Genomic DNA, 20,870 nt, shown 5'->3' on the forward strand with positions numbered 1-20,870 from the left:
AAAAACAGATCAATTAGTGGATTTAGTACGGAAAGTTAAAATAATTTACTTTTTCTAAGGTGAAGAAAGTTATGTTTGATGGTTAAGAACGCTTATGATAGGTGGCGACGTTACGCTGTTCTCACGTACAGTGATTTAAGTGGCTATATTCATTTGCAAATTTCAAAAAATCGATTTATTTGCTTATATGTATATCGCATGTATATTTAAAAATATTTTACAAAAATTTTAAGTTGATCTGGAAAATAGTTTCGGAGATACTAGCGTATAAGCAAAAACATTTTAATTCAGTGTAATCAGCTCACAAAACTTTACACACGTTTTTTCTCGAAACGCTGTTTTCATAGCCGGTTTTGAAAATTTCCACCAAACGGCTGGACTGATCGACCAGAAGCTTTTACACGACCTTCTTAGATATATTTGTAAAATAGCGATCGAATAATAAGATTTTCGATAAAAGTTCGATATTTAAGCCACTTGAAGTGTAAATTTTTTCATAAAAAACTACTTTTTTTTTTGCGAAGCCGCCATTTTGACAAAAATAAAAATTTTTACGATCATTACCTATATTTACCTATAGTAATATTAATTTTTTTCTTTGATTAGGGGTTTGTGATAATTTAAAGTAGAAAAATCTTTCACAGCCTTTTTCAGAAATCCTCCTGGTGAACGACAACGGTATCAAGGCAAAAAAAAATTTGTCAAAATGAATCGGCGATTATTGAATTACATTAAATTTCTTCAAAGTACATTATTGTTATTTATTTATTACAATCCTCCAAACAATATTAAAAAACGCTTTTTTTATTTTTATTAAAACTGATTCTGAGTGTGTTTCATAAAGTATAAAATTTTAGAAAGGTAGTATTAGAATAGATCATTTTCAAAATTAATTTTCTTTCGGATAGGTTTCGTGGCTGATCTCCGCGATAGATCGGATGATCTTATTAGTTCTAGAACTGTTTGTACTGTCTTTTTTGGAGAAATGTTTCCGTAGTTTTATAATTTTTTATTGGTATTCGATGAGTTTTTTTTTGAATTTTTAAATGGAAACTAGATTTGAAAACTGGACTGGAGGTATTTTATTGGTATTTAAATAGAGAGAGAGAGAGAAACTAGAGAGAGAAAAAAATTAGACAAAGAGAGAGAGGTAGAGAGAGAAAAAAGAGTGAGAGAGAGAGAAAAAAGAGTGAGAGAGAGAAAAAAGAGCGAGAGAGAGAGAAAAAAAGATAGAGACAAAAGAGAGACAAAGAGCTAAATTGGATTTATTGTACTTAAACTCAACCTGCGTACGAGTTATATATAATACGCAATACCAGCATCGTATATAAATGTAGCCTACCATAAACTCACTTTAACAATGAGCCGCAAAATAGGGTTACACTTTTTTAACTCTAAATCATAACTATGATTTCAAACTTACCTCTTAAATATTAAGCTAAACCTCAAAACCATCGGCCAACTTTTAAAAACCGTTTCTAGCCACGAACTAGGTTGAGCACCTATAAAGTCGTTATACAAAGTAGGCTGATATAGTGAAATCAAAAAAAAATATTTTCTTTTACAATTCATATTTCTGTACGTTTACTTCAAGTATAAGAATTTCTCGAGCAAAATTTATTATTGATTTATAATATAAAACCATTTGAAAAAAGTTGATAAAAATCCCAGTTTAAATAGAAGAAACACTAATGTTGAAAACGAGCACATCACGAGAGACTGCACACCAGCCGGAGGCTCAAACGCCAAATTCGAGCAATGAAAGCAACAACAGCGTACAGTTGGGCAAGGAGGTAGAAGAGGATAACATGCAAAGACGAAGCAGTAGTCGTAAGTATGATCGACACGATGCTGGTCACTATGCGGACAATATGTCGGAAGATGAGAGTGACGAAAGCGCCGACCGCAAAATGACAACAACGCGCAAATCGCGTAAAATACAGGTGAAATAAGTTATGATATTCTTTTTAATATTGTAAAATAAATGCATTTATTGCTTTTAGCCAACCGATGCACACGACTATGACGGCGGCGTATCGGATTGTAGCCACTGTCGTAAGCATCGTATGGCTAGAGCGCGACGCAATCGTCGTAGGAAATCACGTTCACGCAGTCGTCGCCGTCGTCGTTAGATTTTCATTGTTCAGTTTTGATTTTGGTGAAATTTTCCGTGTGAGACTTTTGAGCTAAATTGATATTATGTAAATTTATTATGCGAAATAAAATGGTAGTGAGTTAAAGACATGTTTGAGAATAAGTTGCATCTTCTACAATATCCAATATCCATCAATTTTGGTTAGGCAGGAATTAAGTATACTACAATATCCAGAACGAAATTGCGCAAGCGTAACTCTGGTATCAACCGCCAACTCTAGCTTACGGGCAGCGATAGATGTTCGTTCGACTTTAAAAATAGACATTTACTAGCAGGCAGTCAATGAAGGTATTAGTAGCTCCACTGAGAATGGCGTACTTATTTGAAGTTAGTCGATTCCGATATTACATCCGTTTACGTATACATATATTATATATAAATAATATATTTTCCTTTAGATGTTACTATTGAATTCTTCAAATTTTTCTATATAATAAATATTAAAAAAAAATATTTAAAAAAAATATTAAAATAAAAATATTAAAATAAAAATATTAAAAAAATTATTAAAAAAGAAATATTAAAAAAAATATTTAAAAAAAATACTAAAAAAAAAATAATTAAAAAAAATACTAAAAAAAATACTAAAAAAAATACTAAAAAAAATATATAAAAAGAAATAGTAAAAAAAAATATATTAAAAAACATATTTAAAAAAAATATTGAAAAAAAAAATTTAAATAAAAAAAAAAATTTAAATAAAAAAAAAAAATTTAAATAAAAAAAAAATTTAAATAAAAAAAAAAAAATTTAAATAAAAAAAAAAAATTTAAATAAAGAATAAATAAAAAAAAATTTAAATAAAGAATAAATAAAAAAAAAAATTTAAATAAATAAATATAAAAAACAATAAATAAATAAAAAAAAAAAAAAAAAAAAAAATTAAAATAAAAAATATATAAGAGAAAAATTTCAATTATTTAGAAATTACAAATTGCTGGTATTTTATTTGTATTCAATTCATTGTCTGTAAAAGGTCCAGTATTTAATTATTTCTAATAATATTACATTTAAGATTAGGTAAATAAATGGAACTTCCAATTTCAGTTTCCGAACACACTACCATTGCAAATACTAATTGCTATTCAAAATTAAAAATATATAGACACAAATTAAAAATTGAAGGAAAATCCACACACACATATAACTCGGTACTATTTAATTCATTCCATTTTCTTCTTCAAATCGTGTGTGTGTATGTGTGTAGAGAAATGAAAAGAAATTAAGTCAATGAAGTACAAAGTAATGGAAAATTAAATAATTACAACTAAAATTATAAGCCAAATAAGGTTAACGGAATAAAGGAAAGTGAAATGCGAATTGAATACAGTTGGGAGACATGCACGCACGCACACACACACATACATAAACACATTGTTCAAACTTTCCGCCATTACACACTATTCGTTCGAATCGGCAGTGATCGATTTCTCTTCCGAAGTCTTTGAGGATGAATCCGTTGAATGTGCAATATCAACAATATCCACATTATCGCCCACAGAAGCTGTATTGGCCGCTTCCACCACCGAATAACCGATATCGGGTGGTGTACCCTCTGGATAGCCCAAATAATAGTCAGCTATGCGACCAGCCTCGCGCAAACCACTCAAGAACGCACCGTGTACCGTGGCTGGATAGTTGCGTATAGTATGCTCGCCGGCAAAGAATAAACGTGGCAGCTCGTCTTGTTCCTGATTGATATTTGTACTAGTGGGATTCGGTGGTATAACGGGTGAGGCGAGTAGATCATAATCGCTACCAGAAGAACCAACAGATACGAAACTGTATGAGCCGCGTGCCCAGGGATCGGCGCGCCAACGTGTCACAACAGTCTCTTTGGGTTGTGGCACCGAACCATTGCCGAATATGCCTTTGAGCACAGCAATGCAACGACCGACGATAACATCATCCGATACGTTCTCCATTATAGCGGCAGATTGCCCGGCAACTAAGGCAAGTAGTACTGGCGATTGCGATATGCTCCAGAATAGAAATAGTTCACCTAAGAAAAGCATTTCCGTTTAATTTTCTTTATTAAACGAAAAATTAGAAAATAGTTACCGCGACTTGCTGTTGTGCTGCCGACATGACCAAATAGATTTGTGTTCGGATCCCAGAAGATGCGATCAAAGCAGAGCACCACTTTATTTAAATTACCGAAACCCAAGCGCTGTATGGCCGATTGCTTCCAGTCGGGTAGCGGTGGCTCAAATTTAACAGTGTTTGCTTGTTGTGATTGCACTTTTGTGGTGGCTATTTTGAGCACACCCAGCGTCAGCGTGCAGAGCGCAATGTCTGCTTTATATGTGACGGAAGAATTGTTGGTCTTCAAGTTTTCAGTTACGATTTCCACACCAGTGGGGAAATATTTAATTGTTTTTACAGCGGTATTTACGCGTATGTCCAAACCTTCCGTTAAGGCAATCGGTACACAAGAGTAGCCATTACGCACGGTCGTGTGATTGCCGATGAACTCGAAGTCGTCATCTTGATCCCAATGCTTCAGTGAGAGATTGCTTAGTGGCGTGGCATTGGCGAACTCCAGATTAGCGAAATGCCAATCAAGTATTTGACGATCCTTAGATGAGAGATAAACGTCACTGGAAAAGAAATTTTTTTTATTGAAAACTTTTATTTAAAGCAGCAGCACGCACCTAGGTGGATTGCTTTCGATTTCTTTTAGCTTGGCCTCCAGCGTTTCCTCTTCTTTCTTCAATTCTTCGTACTCTTTGCAAGCTTTGGTCCACTCAAAGAGTGTGGAACGTATTTGAAACTCATGCTCGACCCATACGGTATCGCCATCACCACTACGTAGTGGACGTGATTTCAGCAGTTTTGCATGAGTTTCTTTATTGTTCTTTATTTTAGCGGATAGCTCTGAGATGCGCGTTTGATTGTCGATGACCGCACGCTGTGCCTCAGCAAGCAATGTCAAGTGTTGTACTTGCTTCTCTTTCACCGACTTTTCTTGCAGTTTTATAATCCATTCGAGTGCGCGTCCCAATGAGATAGGATCATCGTTGGCATAGTTGAAATCCAGTTGGTGAGAAAGATAACTGGCGGACTCGAGCAGACGATTAAATTCACGTTCCACCATGTCGTCCTTGTGTTTGGGCACTGGTTTGCCACAAGCGCCATATAAAGGACATGCTTGTCTTATGGGCACCATTTCCATGCCAATCTGTTTGCTCAGTATAGTCATAGGATTGCCCCAAACGCCGGTCACAACCATAGCACCCAAATCGGCAATATAATTGTTTTTGCGAAAAGTAGCTATGCGTCCACCTACGCGATCACGCGCTTCCAGCACAATTACGTCCATACCGAATTGTTGTAGCTGCTGCGCAGCTGCTAACCCTGAGATGCCTGCACCAATTACAATAACTTTGCCCAATTTTTTTGTTGGTATTGGACGTAAACGTTTAAATATGCCGAAATTTATGAAACCATGTCGCTCTAGGAACGAATGTATACGTTTTACTAAATTTGGATCGCTATCAAATGGTTGTTCCATATCTTTGATGGCATTTTCTACAATAAGCTGCTGCTTTGGATTCTCAATCCACATTTGCAATAGACGATTGCGTATATTGAGGAAAACACGTTGCGCTACCAAACCAGTTTTGGTGATATCGGGAAAGCAGGCCGCTTCATTGGAGGTCATTTTATCGAATGGCAGTCGTGACTGAAATGCAGCACCCTCGAGACCAGTTAGTATTTCTTTATAGGCTTCAGCAGCAGCTGCAGCTGCCTCACGTGGATCAGTGATCTCTTTGGGGAACGGACTACGCGCCGTTTCCGATTTGCGTGTTTTACTGTTCTCAGGACGTCGTTCGGTGCCACCACCGCCAGCTGCTGATGAGCTTGATGGTGTGCTAGGTTTGTCACCTGAATCCGTATTTCCACTGGCCGGTTTGTTGTAGTAATCAACCTGTAATAGAAATATGTACTTTCTTGAACCTACACACTCGTAATATTCATTCAATGTTAAGCCGTAATGATTTTACGTGCTCGTGTATGCGTTTGTCATACAACGTTACAAAGTCACAATTGCAATACCTTCGGTTTATTCCGTCTGCTGGTGCGTCGTTCGTCACCCGCAGCACCACCTTGTGCATCATTGGAATCATCATCGTATTTGATTTTATTAGGCGTTCCACTGCCAACAGCACTAGCGGGTATCTTGCGTTTTGGTGACATTTCCTCCACGTCCGAATCATCGCTTATCAGCGTTACACATTCAATTGTTTCCGTATTTGTGCCCAAGCTGCTACTACTTGTAGCCGTTGTTGTTGTACTGCTATTTGTATTCGTATTATTGCTATTGTTATTATTATTGTTGCTGCTAGCGCTATTGTTATTAGTGCTTTTCGTCAATAGCTGCTGGTGTTGTAGGAAGACGCTGCCGGTGCCGGCGACACTGCTCCCGCCCATTACAGCTGCTGCCGCCGTTACTGCTGCAGTAGTTGACGCTACTCCCAATGTTTGTGTGGGCAGCGTAGACACGCCGGTGCTGGCTACATTGTTTTTCTCCATTTTACACGTTACACTCACTTAATTTTTCCAATACACACTGTTTTTATATCTTTTACGCATGTTTTTAACACTTTTCTAAACTTGCTAAATATTTTTTGACTAGTTTTTGTTAAAATAAATCGTGCGAAGTTTTGTTTATGTCTCGTACGCCGCCGTTTACAGACGTGCAAATAAAAGTACTTACTTGAATATAAAATTTATGAAAGAAAACCCTAAAAGATTTTGGTTATGGTGTCGGACTTGGCTAAATTTGACGATGCGCTCAGCGCACTCTGCAGTGGAAATATAAATTTAGTAGAGTTTTAAGAAGCTCTTGAGTTCTTAGTGGACTAACATAGATGACGCTAGGAGCAGAGAATGTAAATAAATTACTTATTAACCATATCAAAATTCGTAAAGATATCTGGTTCATTAAAAAAGTTACATACTGAACTTGATGTAGATCATTCAGTGTGTATGGCAGCTGTATACTAAAGTAGTCCCCGATCGGCGGTTCCGACAATTGTGCGATTAGTATATACAGACAGACGGATATGTTTACACAGCGTAAAAAAATTGTTATGAATTTGTAAAATTAAGTGTCACCCTGCTTCACTCTTTGATAAAAATATAGTATTTAAATAATTTCCTTAGAATTTCAAATTTGAACAAATATAACTTCAAAATATCGATGGTTTCTGATCATTGAGCATGCGCCACCCCCCATTGCGCTTCGGAAGTGTGATCGTAATGCTGATAATATCTATTGGTATATACATACATATATATGTACACCAACGGTGGTGGCATTAGCAACCATATAGCAACTTCAAGGTCAATAGACATTTTGAAGCCGGCTTTGCAATATCACTTCCTGCCGCGTTGCCAAATTGAAAATTCATCCAATTAAATGCGAGCATTTATCATTCGGCTGGCACATACTCAGCTACAAACAACAGATCATTGGGACTTAGAGGCGAGCGTGCGGGTTTTTATGTCACATTGCTTGCATAATCCGTGTGTCGTTTTGTGGTCTACCCTTGCGATCCTTTCTTTCCTTTTTTTCAATTTAAAATTTCAAAATCAATATTGTGTAAATTTATTGGTTTTCAAATAATTTAGAATTAATGCAACGGTTATTGTGCAATTTATGGATTTAAGCGCATAATGCTTGGTTAAGCGTGTTAGTATTTTAATTGATTGGAATTGGCTGAGGAATTAGAAGATAATAGGGAGATTTTTTTTAGAATCAGAGAGAACTATAATCGATTCAATTGTATGTATGTACAAATGTAAATAAAACAAAAAATTATAAATTAAATTTAATAAGGAATAAAATCAATTAGAAACCACACTAAACGATGTACAAAGGGTTGAAGGAAAACTACAGAGAATTAGCTTTTAAAACCCAAATGAGTCTGGAGGAAAGAGCAAAGAATTTCCCTTCATATGGTGTAGAGGCGAATGTTTTATTCGTTAATGATTTCGAGACCCCTTCTTCTGGAAGTTCATTCCTTCTCAAATATTAGTTTCAGTTCAGCTTGTAAGCGTTGTAGGAACTATAAAAGTGCAAATTGAGATTGGCATTGTGGGAAGCTTCGTTCCGTTCTGTCTGAGCACATCGAGGTTTTCAGAAATGCTTTCAACAGCGCCTGTCCGCTAAAAACTCAGAAAAGTAAAACGAAACCACTTAGGTGGTCTTCGCAGCTTGCTGAGGTCAGGACTTAGAGCAGAAGACTGTTCAACAAAGCTCGTAGAAATTGTTCTAGTGGCGATTGGACGTTGTATAAGGCAGGACTGGCTATATACAAGTTTGAGTTAAAGAAAGCGAAGGGAGCTTTGTGGAGAGTCTTCTACAGGAACGTAGTGTTAAAATCATTGAAAGTATTCAAGTCTCCGGGACGTGATAGCATCATACTGGCGCAATTAAGCCTGGAGCCGATGATTAAGGCCCACGAAATATTTGAGTTGGAATCGAACCTCAAGCACCGCATATATAGTCTTCTTTGCGACAGAATGATTGTAGTAGAATGGGGTAGTGCGTAGGCATTAAGAAAGGTTAATAAGGCCACCATGCAGAGTGGATTTTAGTAGGAAATGATATTCTCGCAGTAAGCTTTTCTTACTTGGGAATACTTAGTACCAGCCTTCTTAGCTGTTTAATTGAGCATGAAAAATATAAGAGTTGAAAATAATTAAATTAAATTTATAAAAAAAATTTCAATAAAGATTATACTAAAGAAACGAAGTATCACATATAAAATCAAATAGCATGATAAAGTTTTGATCCACTTTCAAATGAAATCAAAATACTAGTGCATATGCGCAGTAGCGAAGACACACAATGCGCAATTTGCATATTTTTTGAAATGAAAAGCAAATAACAATGATTTGGAAAAAAAATTAAAAAATAAAAATAAACATTAGAATGCGAATGCTTTTGAAATCGAAATCACTATCTTCAACAACAAAAGCAAAAATAACACCACCAAATGCCGCAAATTTGAGTGAAATGCGCTAACAATGAATCAAACGTCGAGGCTGATTGGGTGCTTGAATTAGTTCTATCACAAAGCAACCGAGTTGCCATAAACAAAAATACATAGAAATATATAAAAAGCTATGCACTGTAGAACTGTGTTGCGCAAGTTGCGCTGATCAAAGGGTGCGCACAATCACATTGCGGAAATTCGAGACAGTCATCTGCACACTCAAAAAAAAAAAAAATTAATAAATAAAAATAGCTGGCATATATATTGTATACATATGTATGCGTGATTGTGTGCAACACATGCAACATTCGCCTAACAAAAACATTAACACTCAAAAATACAATAAAAACAATAATTGCCACTACGCCTTCGAAACCATACCCGAAATACAAGCCTCTGCACATACACAGATACACCAGTCTACATCTGCACTACACTGCTTGCCTGGCACAACAAAAGCCGAAATGATCACGAATCCTTGATGAATTTCCTAACAGTCATACGAAAGTGGCATAGAAAGCCATTGTTGGTTGGGTCCTTGAAAACGGCAAACTCATCAAAAGCTGTCGTTGGTTGGCCTTGCTTAACTACAACGCTAATTTTTTGGAAATCGTTCAATAATATGAAATTAGTGTGCTGCTTGTGGCATATGGCGGTGTTGTTTTTAATGTTGTTGCTTTCGCTGTTGGTTACATTTGTTGTTGTTAGTGTTGCGTGTGCCAAAGGCTGCTGATTGGCAATTGAAACGTCAGCAGTTGATTGCTAGTAAAAGGGGTTATGTTGCCACAGGAACTTTGTGTCAGCAACCAATCGAGCATATTATTATTTATTTTGATTGCGCAAATGTCAGTGCGACATTTTTAAGTCTTTGAGTTGCATAGACTTTAAATAACAAATTCAAATTCATAACTTAAAGCTTTTAATATTTTTATGTCCAGAAAGTAGCTTTTCTGTTCTCTAAAATCTCAAAAAATGTATATTTGTATTAAATATTGTTGCTGTACATTTGTTGAAAATGGAAAACACTTTCCTTGAATAAATTTTTCGAAACCATAACTCGTTACTACTTTCATATTTTCTGAAAAATTTAGTCAATTGCCTCTACTCTGATCAAACAACAGGAGCAGAGAGAGAGAGTGAGATGTAAGTCTTAAGTCTCTAAGTTCTTAAGTGATTCCAGTTATACTGAGAATACTTCTTATATATGTATGCATAACAATATATTCTAAAGACCTGTCCAAATATACGAACTTTTTATAGACAAACAGCTCGGCTTAAATTCTCATCTAATAACCGCTTTAATAAAGCACTACCAATAGCTTAGACTACAAGACTGCAAGTGTATACTTATTATTATTGCACTTATCGGAAATCGAAGATATAATTTAAGGCTTTCACTAAGGTTAATTGTGCCTTCCTCGTTATCACACGTACTCATAAAGGCTCAGCACTCTGATGAGTTCAAGGAACCTGCTGCGCGCTCTTAAGGCGGTGATGCCTATTCGGATATATAGATTTAAGTTCCTTAAACTACTGTCCACACATTCCTGTACAGTCTAGCATCAAGTGCTCCGAAGTTTCTGGCTTCATGTCACAAAACCGGCAGTTTGACTTAGACTATAGATATATTTTAACGCTGTTCGGTTAGCTCTTATTTTTTTTTTGCAGAGTAGTCTAGTTTTCATGGCTTTAAAACATTACAAGAAAGACATGCCATTAATTCCAAAACTATTTGGGGGATGTCTAATAGCGTTTCACAACAACAATATAAATAATTATGCCCAGTAATTATTTCTCTCCCTATGAAATTCAATATATCGTGATACAGATATTTTCAATAGACCAGCTGATGTTTTTGGAAAACCTTTATAGGTCAGAACGACTTTGAAAATCTTTCTGGGGACAGCACAAAGGTTTAGACTAACGTTAGCGAAAGTTTGAGTTTATATAATATTTTCTTTTCTTTTCTGGCTAATTGATGCGAAGAAACCAGTCTGTGTTCTGCTGAATATTTTATTCCAAAAAGAGATATCTTATACAAAAATATAATTTGGCGGTATCTTAATAAATGTTGCTATAGCATATAGTTGATTGTAACTCTATGTTATACTAGATTTTAAACTAGTAGTATATTTTTTCATTCATTTCAAAACTCAAATATCCGCTCTAAGAAACGCGCTCTCAGCTTTTGGGTCCCAAGTAAGAATTTCGTTGGCTAAGCTTCGCGGAGTTTCAGTTAGAATTATATTGCTTGTTAGCGTACTTATATTGACTCAAAGAAGCCGATTTTTGGCAGTAATTATAAATTGAAAGCGAATCTGCAAGGAATGTATAGAGTTGCCATAGCCATTAAAAAACATAGTTTTTGAACGACGACTTGGGTTCTTGAACAGTGCATGGTATGATATTGTCTCCAAAGGTTAATTGCCATTCGCGATTCTCCTATTTTTTCATCATAGTTGAGCTCTACTCTCTTGTCAAAAAACATTTCATGTAAAGACAACAATAAAGCTATGCAGTTGAAATCAACACAAGATTTTAGGTTAATAGCTCAATAATGTATAACTTGGTAGACAGTTTCTCTTTAGTTATGTCAGCTTATAGTTTTTAAATTAGTTTGCAAGCCTCCAAGGTGAGCCGAATGTATAGTAGTATGTACTAGATTATACCAGTTTATACCAGTTTATTTGTGTTATACCAGTTGTTTGTTCGATTCATAGCGCTTCCAGATTTATCGAAGATAGCATCTCTCTGATTATGTTAGTTTTTCTTGAGTTCTATTAATGATTTGTTCGATATGAAACTACGACGAAATAGAGTTTAGTGATAATAAAGAGAGAATAGAGAAAACAGTTAAAATATAAGTGTGCCGATTAAAGAAAATTTACGTGTTAAGTTACGAAATTAAGAAAGAATCTACGTATGAGGAAATATGGATTTTTCAGCAATGGTTTTAAACAAGCTAGCGCTCTTATTTCACTGTTCTTCAAAAAAATTTTGGTTTATGAAATAAAAAATTAAAGAAATAAATATTGAAAAATCTAGGCGTAATTCTGAATGTCAAAACCTTCATATAAATTGCATAATTTTTTTAAGCAGGATTTCATTGCAGAGCAGTGCCATTTTATGTTAGATAAATTCTCAAGACTTTGCAGTTCTTCAAATGATCGAATGCCGAACCTTCTCACGATATTTTCAAGTACATTCCACTCAAATCAAATTAAAAAAATATGAAAATGTATGAAATGCAGAGAGCGTGCGCGAATTTGGCACTGAAGACATCACTCCGCAAAGCTGCACAAAGAAGTATGTAATAATTCATGCGCCTCACTTAATCGCCCACTTTCATTTACAACTATAAACTTATTATTCAAATTATGAACCATAAGTAGAACGTAATAATCGAAAGTTGAAATGTGCATTGAGGCGCACATTTGACGAGCTGAAGTGGTGCTTGTGAACAATTATTGGATTTGCGCGCGCATAACTTTTACATAACTTGGAGTTTTATACAAATTTTTTTTTTTGATGCACGCAAACAAATATTTTGAAACTTCATTGTGTGGCAGCAGAAAATGGTGGATTAAAGCAGCAAATTTCGCCGAACAAAGCCGGAATGGTGGTATAACTGTGGAGTAGTTAGTAGTTGAGCGCTAGTGAAAAAAAAATGGAAACAACAAAAACAGCGAGTAATCCGGCGCTCTTTCAAGCCGTTGCTGCGGCCGTTTGCATTAATCCGGCAAACTTTTCTGCATACAAAAACAACAATAATGCGTGTAGTGGCTATAAAAAGGGTAACTCGGCGTAAGGTAAATCCGGTTTAATTTTTCATGCGAAATTTAACACTGCACCTGGTCGAATTGCCTGAAATTTAGTTTACGCGCACATACATATATATGTATATATATGTACCTATACAAACAAGCACTTGCAGCAAAACCGCCAAAAAAGGCGAGTTTATATGCATACAGTTAGGGTAAGCCAATATAGCAGTTATGAAAGAGTATATGCATGTACTTGTATGCGTGTGTTAGTGTACTATTTGTTAGGAAAAGTGTCGGTTTACTATCTAAGTATTTTGTCAGCGGTGCAGTCAGGGGGAAATTATGAATTAATCAAAATTTCAAATGAGAATTATGAATAGCGCCGCCAAAGTGGTGGTAGCTAGCTATTAACTTGCACACTAACCGAGTAGCATACTTTGCGGCGTGTTGGAAAGGGTAGCGTGCGCATATATGTATATACCTACAATATAACTACATATACGCACACACATATGTATACACATACACAAGCAGCGCAACTTATTGGCTTGCGCTCATCTGGTTATTTGCAGCATGCGATTCAGCAGCATGCCACAGAAGTTTCTGCAGCTTTGATTGCTAAATTTGTGCGCTGCTCTAATTACAGTGCAACGGTAGCGCTAACGGTAGCCGCGCATGTTCTATTGCTCACCACCTGACAGCGTAAGAGATAACGTAGTTTGCATGTGCTTGTGTGTGTTTGTATTTGGAGGGCTGAAGCACGTATTGCCGAGGATGATGTTGCGCGTAAAAATAACAAAAATGCTGCAGTCCATAAACATACATATGTAAGTATGTATATGCTTGTGCGCTCGTGTTTTTTGTGCGCAAGTGAGCGCGCTAGCGAGTTTTCGCAGTCAATTAGAGCACACAGCTGATGTTTTTCCCGTGAAGTGCCGTGCATTGTTATCCTTTCGCGTATAACTTTTTATCCGCGGTTTTGTTTGTGTTAGTGCGCACAAGCATGCATAAATGCATGAGTGTGTGTGTGTATGTGTGCGCGTGCTATTTGCGCCTGTGGCAAGGATGCGCCCTGCACTTAATACTGATGAATGAAATGTGCGGTCGCGTTTTACTGTCGGCTCTGCACTCTGCGTTAAGCCAACTAAACGGGCGCGGCGCGGCGCAGTTGATAGTAGCTTATTTGTTGTAAGGTAGGGTGAGTGGGGGTGAGACGAGTTGCGCAGAGGTCAGGCGGGTTGAGCGGCGCGCAAAAAGATATCACATTAAACTACCTTCTGTGGTTTTAAATATTTTGTTACCACACACATACGTACATATGTGAACAGCTATATACGTTTGCTTGCAGCATGCATTATTTAATGGCAAGTTAGCGTGCGGGGTGAATTGCATGTTTTTTGTTTTCATTTTCCAGTTTTTTTTGTTTATCACTTTTCTTTACGCTATTTTAATGTGTAAAATTAAGTGGAAAATTAATGGGTGGTCGCACACATGTAAAGCAGGCGGCCACATGTTGGCAAAAAGGAGAAAATGCACACACATACAAAAGCGAGTTTACGATTTATTATCGTTTGGTTAAACTGCGGTCACAGACACCAAATTTTTTTGATTGCCTGTAATTTGTATCGAAGTAATGCGTTTTAAAATCAGGTTACTCCCCTTTAATTGAGGTCATATGAAGTGGCATGGAAAGAGAAGGGTGCAAGCAGTAGAATTCTGATTTTTTGATTTCGTTTACTTTACAATAGTTAGATTTGATCTAAATATATGCTAAATTTGATTTCTATTTTACGTATCAAGTCTACCAACTGTTATTTCAAGCAAATTAAAAAAAAAAGAACGTCAAAAGTTCCTCCCGTCCAAACTGGCAGAAGATGCAGCCTATTTATTTACGGACTTCCGCTGAAAAAAAACCTTAGGTGAATCATATCGATTTATACCATCTGATCAAAATTGACCCGGATTGACTGTCCGACTGGTTTTTTCGGTTTCAGCTCATTTTTAAAGCGCCTTACGCTAGATTGTTGGAGAGTCTCGTCGTTGTATTTATAAACACAAGTTTCATCATCAGTAGAGATGCATTTGATGAATGTAAGGTTTTGAGCTACGTTGAGAGGCAGCTTTGATTTGCACACGCAGTTTCTATGCAACACATACGGACACTTTTTTGTTAAAGATGATCCCAGTAAATGGCTTAAAGGCTACGACTTTAAAAAAACCAGTTTACTTTGATTTTTGGGTTGGAAGGCAATCGTAGCCGAGTGGTTGAAGTGTGGTGGCACTGACAACCGCCGGATCGTGGCTTAAATTTTTAAACTAACGGTGGTCTTTCCTCAGTAGATAATGACAAAGTTTAGACTATATTTTTGCCATAAAAAGGCTTGCAATCTATCACAGCATTCAATTCAAAATCAAATCAAATGGAAATAAGAAAAGCAGCTCGATCAAGCAACTAGTAAAGGTCTAAACTTTTCCTCAATTAATCGTGACTGATAGTCAAGTTCATTCCTAAGCTCGAAAAGCTCATTTAGAAACACGAAAACTTCGAGAATGAACCGCGGTGGTCGACCGATTCGATATTATATATCATTTTCGTGCCCTTTTTTTTACTGTAAAAGATCCACTAGATAGATATTTAAAGTACTTTTATTGGAGCTTCCAGTGTTGCTCTTTCACTTTATATCAAACGGGCGAAAGAAAGAGTATATCGAACTTCAGATGCGACTTGATTTTGAGTTTATTGACAAAGTTCAACAGTTTGATACACAATAGGTCTGGAAATGGAGTTACAGCGATTTTTCGAGAACTGTTTTGAATTTGACAGTAAATCTAATGTATTCGCATAAGTCGATAGACAATTGTCTGCTCATATATATTAACAGAGAAAAAAGCTTTAGGCGAGCTTTAAAGCAACGATATTTTTTAGAAAGCTTCAGAACGGTTTTTAATAAGTCGATAGACAATTGTCTGCTCATATATATTAACAGAGAAAAAAGCTTTAGGCGAGCTTTAAAGCAACGATATTTTTTAGAAAGCTTCAGAACGGTTTTTAATAAGTCGATAGACAATTGTCTGCTCATATATATTAACAGAGAAAAAAGCTTTAGGCGAGCTTTAAAGCAACAAAATTTTTCAGAAAGCTTCAGAACGGTTTTTAAAGTTTTATAAGATTTTTTTTAAGTTGTATCCTGAAGCGACGAAAATCTGCAAGCAAGTAAGTTTAACCCCTGTGAAACACTTCTCATGGCTTCAGAACAAGTGAAACTTGTTTTTTTTTGGCATTTTTTTAAGACATAGCTAACCATCAAACAATAACAAATGTCATGTATAAAAACCGGTGCTTAGAAATCACATAAATTCTCATTTGCAACGCCTTCAATTTAGTCACGCCTAATTTCTTTATGCTTGCTTAAATGACAAGCGAAAATCGCAGCTGTTTCTGCAAGCAGAAGTGAATCAAAGCAAGAATTTCGCAGACCAACAACAGCAAACGGTTGATGAGGCAGCAACCAAAATACCAGCGCGCGGTGCACTTTGAACTTGACACACATTATACACTAGGCGGGGTAGGTAAAGAGTCCTCGAACCGAAGGCATCATCAAATATCCACTTTTTATTTTGATTTGCACTTTTTAAATGGATTATTGCTTTTGTATTGCGACAGTTTCGCCTTTTCATTTGAAATAAATTTTGCGACATTGGCACATTGTGCCACCGCTTAGTGGTAGACAAAAAGCAAGCAGTACAACGGACAAATTGTATTTTCTCCCTTGCTACTATTGTTCGAAAAATTTCAAAGTTTGCCGATGAAAGAACCATAAAAATTTTGATTTAAAAATATTGTAAAAATGCAATTTGAGGTGTGTGGTGTGCGAGCGGTGCACATGAGTATCGGGTGTGCAAATCAATTTATTGCGGTGTCTGCCAGCGGAGATGTCGCAAGCAGTTGTGGCTGGCATTAAGTCGGAGTTGTCGCTCTGCATGTGACTGTGTGTGTTAGCGAGTAGATTGATAAAGAAGCATGCGGCGCTTGCTGTGAAACTCAGCACAGCGGGAGCGACTGTGACAAGTGACCCATTTGCCGCTGCAAGTGCATGCTTATAACTGTGTGTATATGTATGTATGAGTATAAAGTAATTTTCTTGAGGGCGTTGGCAGACACTTTGTCTATTTGGCCGTTATGTGAAGTATGCGAAGTGTTCAGAGGTTTCAGCCGGTTTGTGTGGGCGTAGACAGTGCAATGTTTTATGATCTTTTAGGCGCCACTGTTAGTTTTTCTCCCAGAACGACAAGTGTTAGGCGACAAAAAATAATGAAGTTGTTGGAAGCTATGTGAAACCAAAAGTCGAAATCACACATTTATGATTTTTTAACTAAATTAAATCGAATTTGCTGCAATTGGTTGGAGCTACGCTGTCTTCTTGCGGTTTACTAGTTGACTTTGCGGGCGCTTGATGACTATCGCTCGGCAACCATCAGTATTGGCGTTTCGAGTCGCAAGATTCTTTTGACCGAATGTAAATCGCTAAAGAGCCAGCAGGTTTTTCGCCCACAGCATACGCAGGCATCAGCTTATTTTTTCTCTAATCATAGCGGTTCTATTTGATGATATCTATTGGTGTACAGGCAGCAAGTTTAAAAATTTTATCGGATGCTAGTTGTAGAAGCTGCTAGAAGACGAGGTAGCAACATCTCAACACTTTCTTCTTCACTATTTTGCCTTTGCAAGATCAAGGCTGAAAGACCTCGGATTCCCTTAGCAGTTTTGTGATGGGTGCTTGGTTGACACTGAAGAACTAATTAATATACAGGAGCACCCTTTCTGGTTTCACAAAGGACCGTACTTATTTTCCATACCCCATTAATAACTCCAGATTGCTTCAAAAGAGAAAGAGAGAGACCAACACACATTTGTCGCTATTAAAGAACTATTAGCAACTGGATACAGATAATATTTTACTTGATTTAATCATCTCGTCTCGCAAGCAATTGAGTGGACTCGTTTTCTAGCGCTGTGATCTGATACAGATGGGTTTCTAGATATTTTTTAAAAAATTATTTATAAACAAAGCTATTTTACGATTATTCCAAAAAAGTTCCTTCATTAATACATCGTAGAATTCAACTGAACAGCGGAAGGATTTGCTCATGTGAACGGATGTGTTCTTAGTTCCGTTTCACTAGATTTGTAGGTATATACCTTTATATATATTATTTAATTATATTTTTTTTCTAAAAGAAATTATAATGTACTCGAATTGTGCATGACGCCCGCATGATAAGGACAGATAATAACGACCCTGAGTATGAAAGAAATCAGCAACAATATCCCATTAGTTCTACCATTCCAGAAGCGACGTTCCCAAAACTAAAAGTTCAAAAATATACTTGGAAAAATCCACTAGATAAAGGTTCTAGGGAGAGTATCTTGTAAAGATGGGTCAAAAAGTTAAATGTAGTCAAGGAAATCCATATGAACATGATGGGCCTCAGAACCAGCTACGCGCGACGATTTCCGGTCCTCTTTTATGCCGAGGTCTTCGCTACCGGTCGGTGTGCAGTGCTCAAACTATCACAACTAACATAAATGTCATAATTCCGTCTCTTGTGTAATCTAGCAGAGCTTATGTCCTAATCATCTTTAAAAATTTACCCTTTAGTGGTTTTGAGTTCGCACAAAGGTTCAAAACTTATCAGCACGTCTTCGTGGCCATCTCACATCGCTTTTAGGACATAGAGTCATCAAGTGAAATGAGATGGCGGACTGCTTAGCTAAAGAACGCCCGACTACAAAACTAAATTAACCCCAAATTAACCCCAAATGTATAATAGTTTCAACTGCGGCGGTAACACAGCGCAGTAATAAAATTCTTTTAAAAACCTTTCCATTTCATTTAATGTTGCCGAAAATTTCACCTTCACTACCCATCAATGACTTTCTGCGCGTCTAACTGACCCTAATTGCAGGTCATAAAATCGAAATGAGCTTCACAAATCGCAGCTTCAAAATTTTAAGACAGCCAAGTGGCTAGCAAATTGAAAAGCAAATAAACACATACATGTAAGAATACATGAAGGGAAAAAATCGACTCAAGAAATGTGAAAAAACAATAAACTAATGTGCGGCACATTTGCTCAAATCAACAGAATGCGATGAGCTTCAGCGCTCACCGACTTTGTGAGCTAAACACGCAAGCTGGATGGCTTAGTGATTATTGCTGTTTTATGCTGCGTAAACCTCACCCAGCCATACAGCAGCTGTACGTGAACGCGCTGTGGCATGGCGCGGCTGGGTCATTCAAAGAAAATACGCTCAAGTTACCAACTTGCGTTGCGAACTCGCCGCACATATGAATGAACATATATATACTACATATGTAATATGACAATACATATGTAAACATACATAAGTGCATATGAGTATGTGTGTGTGTGTGTATGTGTGCATTCATAGACACACACGTAATGAGATGCTAATCTAATTTTCTTAGCAAACGCGCCAGTGGAGCGCGCACTCGCGCATGCGCACACAAATCACCAGTGTCGCCGAGCGACCGTGTTGTCGGATCGACTTCTTCAACGACTGCAACCGACAACGGAAAAGGGAAATAAAATTTTATTTGAACCAACAGCAGCCACAGCGGCAACATTAAGATCAGCAACTACAAATCTGTGAGCTATTCGTACCACACCGCGTTGCGCACAACAGTAATCAGAACAGAATGCGCGTGCGTTAAATAGCCAAGAATACGAGCCACGCCATGCCACAACCCAACCCAATGCAGCGCGCAACATAGCCAGTCAGCCTTAGACGCATCTGCAGTGGCTGCTTCTACTCAGCTTTCAACCGCCACTTAGCGGCAGCAACAGCAGCCGCCACCATCACGGTCACCATTGTAAGCACCGCATACGGTAACCACAAAAAAGCAAAAGCAAAAAAGAAAAAGAAGAACACATAAAATCGCGTTGAAGTGTAGTTTGAAAAAGTTGTGCATTGCATGCAACATTAGGCGGCACAGCATCGGTCGGCAGTAACAAACCGTTTAGAGGCCCACTTCAAGCCGCCGCAACGGACGCGTCGCCGATACAATTGTGGCGATAAGCCGCCCAGCCGCGTCGTCATTGCTAGCTGCGGCTTTTGCTCGAGTTAGTGAGCGCGCGCATGTTACAAACATAGCTAATGTTGCTGCATTTATACAATATTTTGTTATTTTGCTGTTGTTGCTGTGCACACTCGTGTAAGCGCGTAATTGCCATAAATGGTCTAATCTGTGTATCGCACAGTTCGTCGCGTATTTTGCGCTAGTTTTTCCTGCCCTACGTTTTTCCAGTAAAAGTTTCAATTCTTCTAGCCGCGGCAGCTGACGCCCGCGCGCCGCTTGCAACGCGTACAGAATTGGCAATGAGTAAAGTTTTTTGTTTGCTGCATGTTTGTTGTTGTAGTTATGCGTTGTTGAAAAGCGGCATTGCAACCGAAAAGCTAACGAAACTGTCGACAATTTGAAATTGAACAGCGCACGCGGAGGCGGTATTCACTTGGCACGTAGTTAGAGCAGTGTGTTGGCTGCGCATTGCCGCACGGGCATAAGCGCTCTGAGAAAAGGGCTTTTATTAGAAGATGCTTGATGATATAACGACTAAAGGAAACTATATTTTATTTGCCGTTGTGAGTGCTGGCATCAGATATGTAGGCTATAACTGCTTATGAAGAATTCCATATGAGCGCTGATGACATCTTAAGGTTGGTATTTTAAGCTACATGACAGTTGAATTGGGTTGGTGCAACAATTTCTGTGTCCCTATGGTTCTCGAATGCCCAGCTGAGGTGATTAGCGCGGCGCAATTGGTAGTTAGTTTGTATTGAGGGTTCTCTGAAGCTAATCTAATGGCACTGCTACAGTGGATCTTAAGAATATAGTTGGAGCTAGAATAATTAAATAAAAT

At 37.3% G+C, this 20,870-nt stretch overlaps 2 protein-coding genes across 2 annotated transcripts; one reads left to right on the forward strand and one right to left on the reverse strand.

Moving 5' to 3' along the window:
* Positions 1-1,556: 1,556 nt before the first annotated feature.
* Positions 1,557-2,244, forward strand: LOC106618035 (uncharacterized). Its single transcript, XM_036376800.2, has 2 exons — positions 1,557-1,943; positions 2,004-2,244. Exons 1-2 carry the CDS (start codon positions 1,692-1,694, stop codon positions 2,130-2,132), a joined length of 381 nt encoding a protein of 126 aa, XP_036232693.2. The 5' UTR covers positions 1,557-1,691; the 3' UTR covers positions 2,133-2,244.
* Positions 2,245-3,071: 827 nt separating this feature from the next.
* Positions 3,072-6,864, reverse strand: Su(var)3-3 (lysine-specific histone demethylase Su(var)3-3). Its single transcript, XM_014235562.3, has 4 exons — positions 6,215-6,864; positions 4,810-6,086; positions 4,217-4,755; positions 3,072-4,157 (listed from the first exon to the last, which is right to left on the reverse strand). Exons 1-4 carry the CDS (start codon positions 6,689-6,691, stop codon positions 3,556-3,558), a joined length of 2,895 nt encoding a protein of 964 aa, XP_014091037.3. The 5' UTR covers positions 6,692-6,864; the 3' UTR covers positions 3,072-3,555.
* Between the last annotated feature and the right edge of the window lie 14,006 nt (positions 6,865-20,870).

Source organism: Bactrocera oleae, chromosome 6 (assembly GCF_042242935.1).
Source record: "Bactrocera oleae isolate idBacOlea1 chromosome 6, idBacOlea1, whole genome shotgun sequence".
Classification (NCBI taxonomy): Eukaryota; Metazoa; Arthropoda; class Insecta; order Diptera; family Tephritidae; genus Bactrocera; species Bactrocera oleae.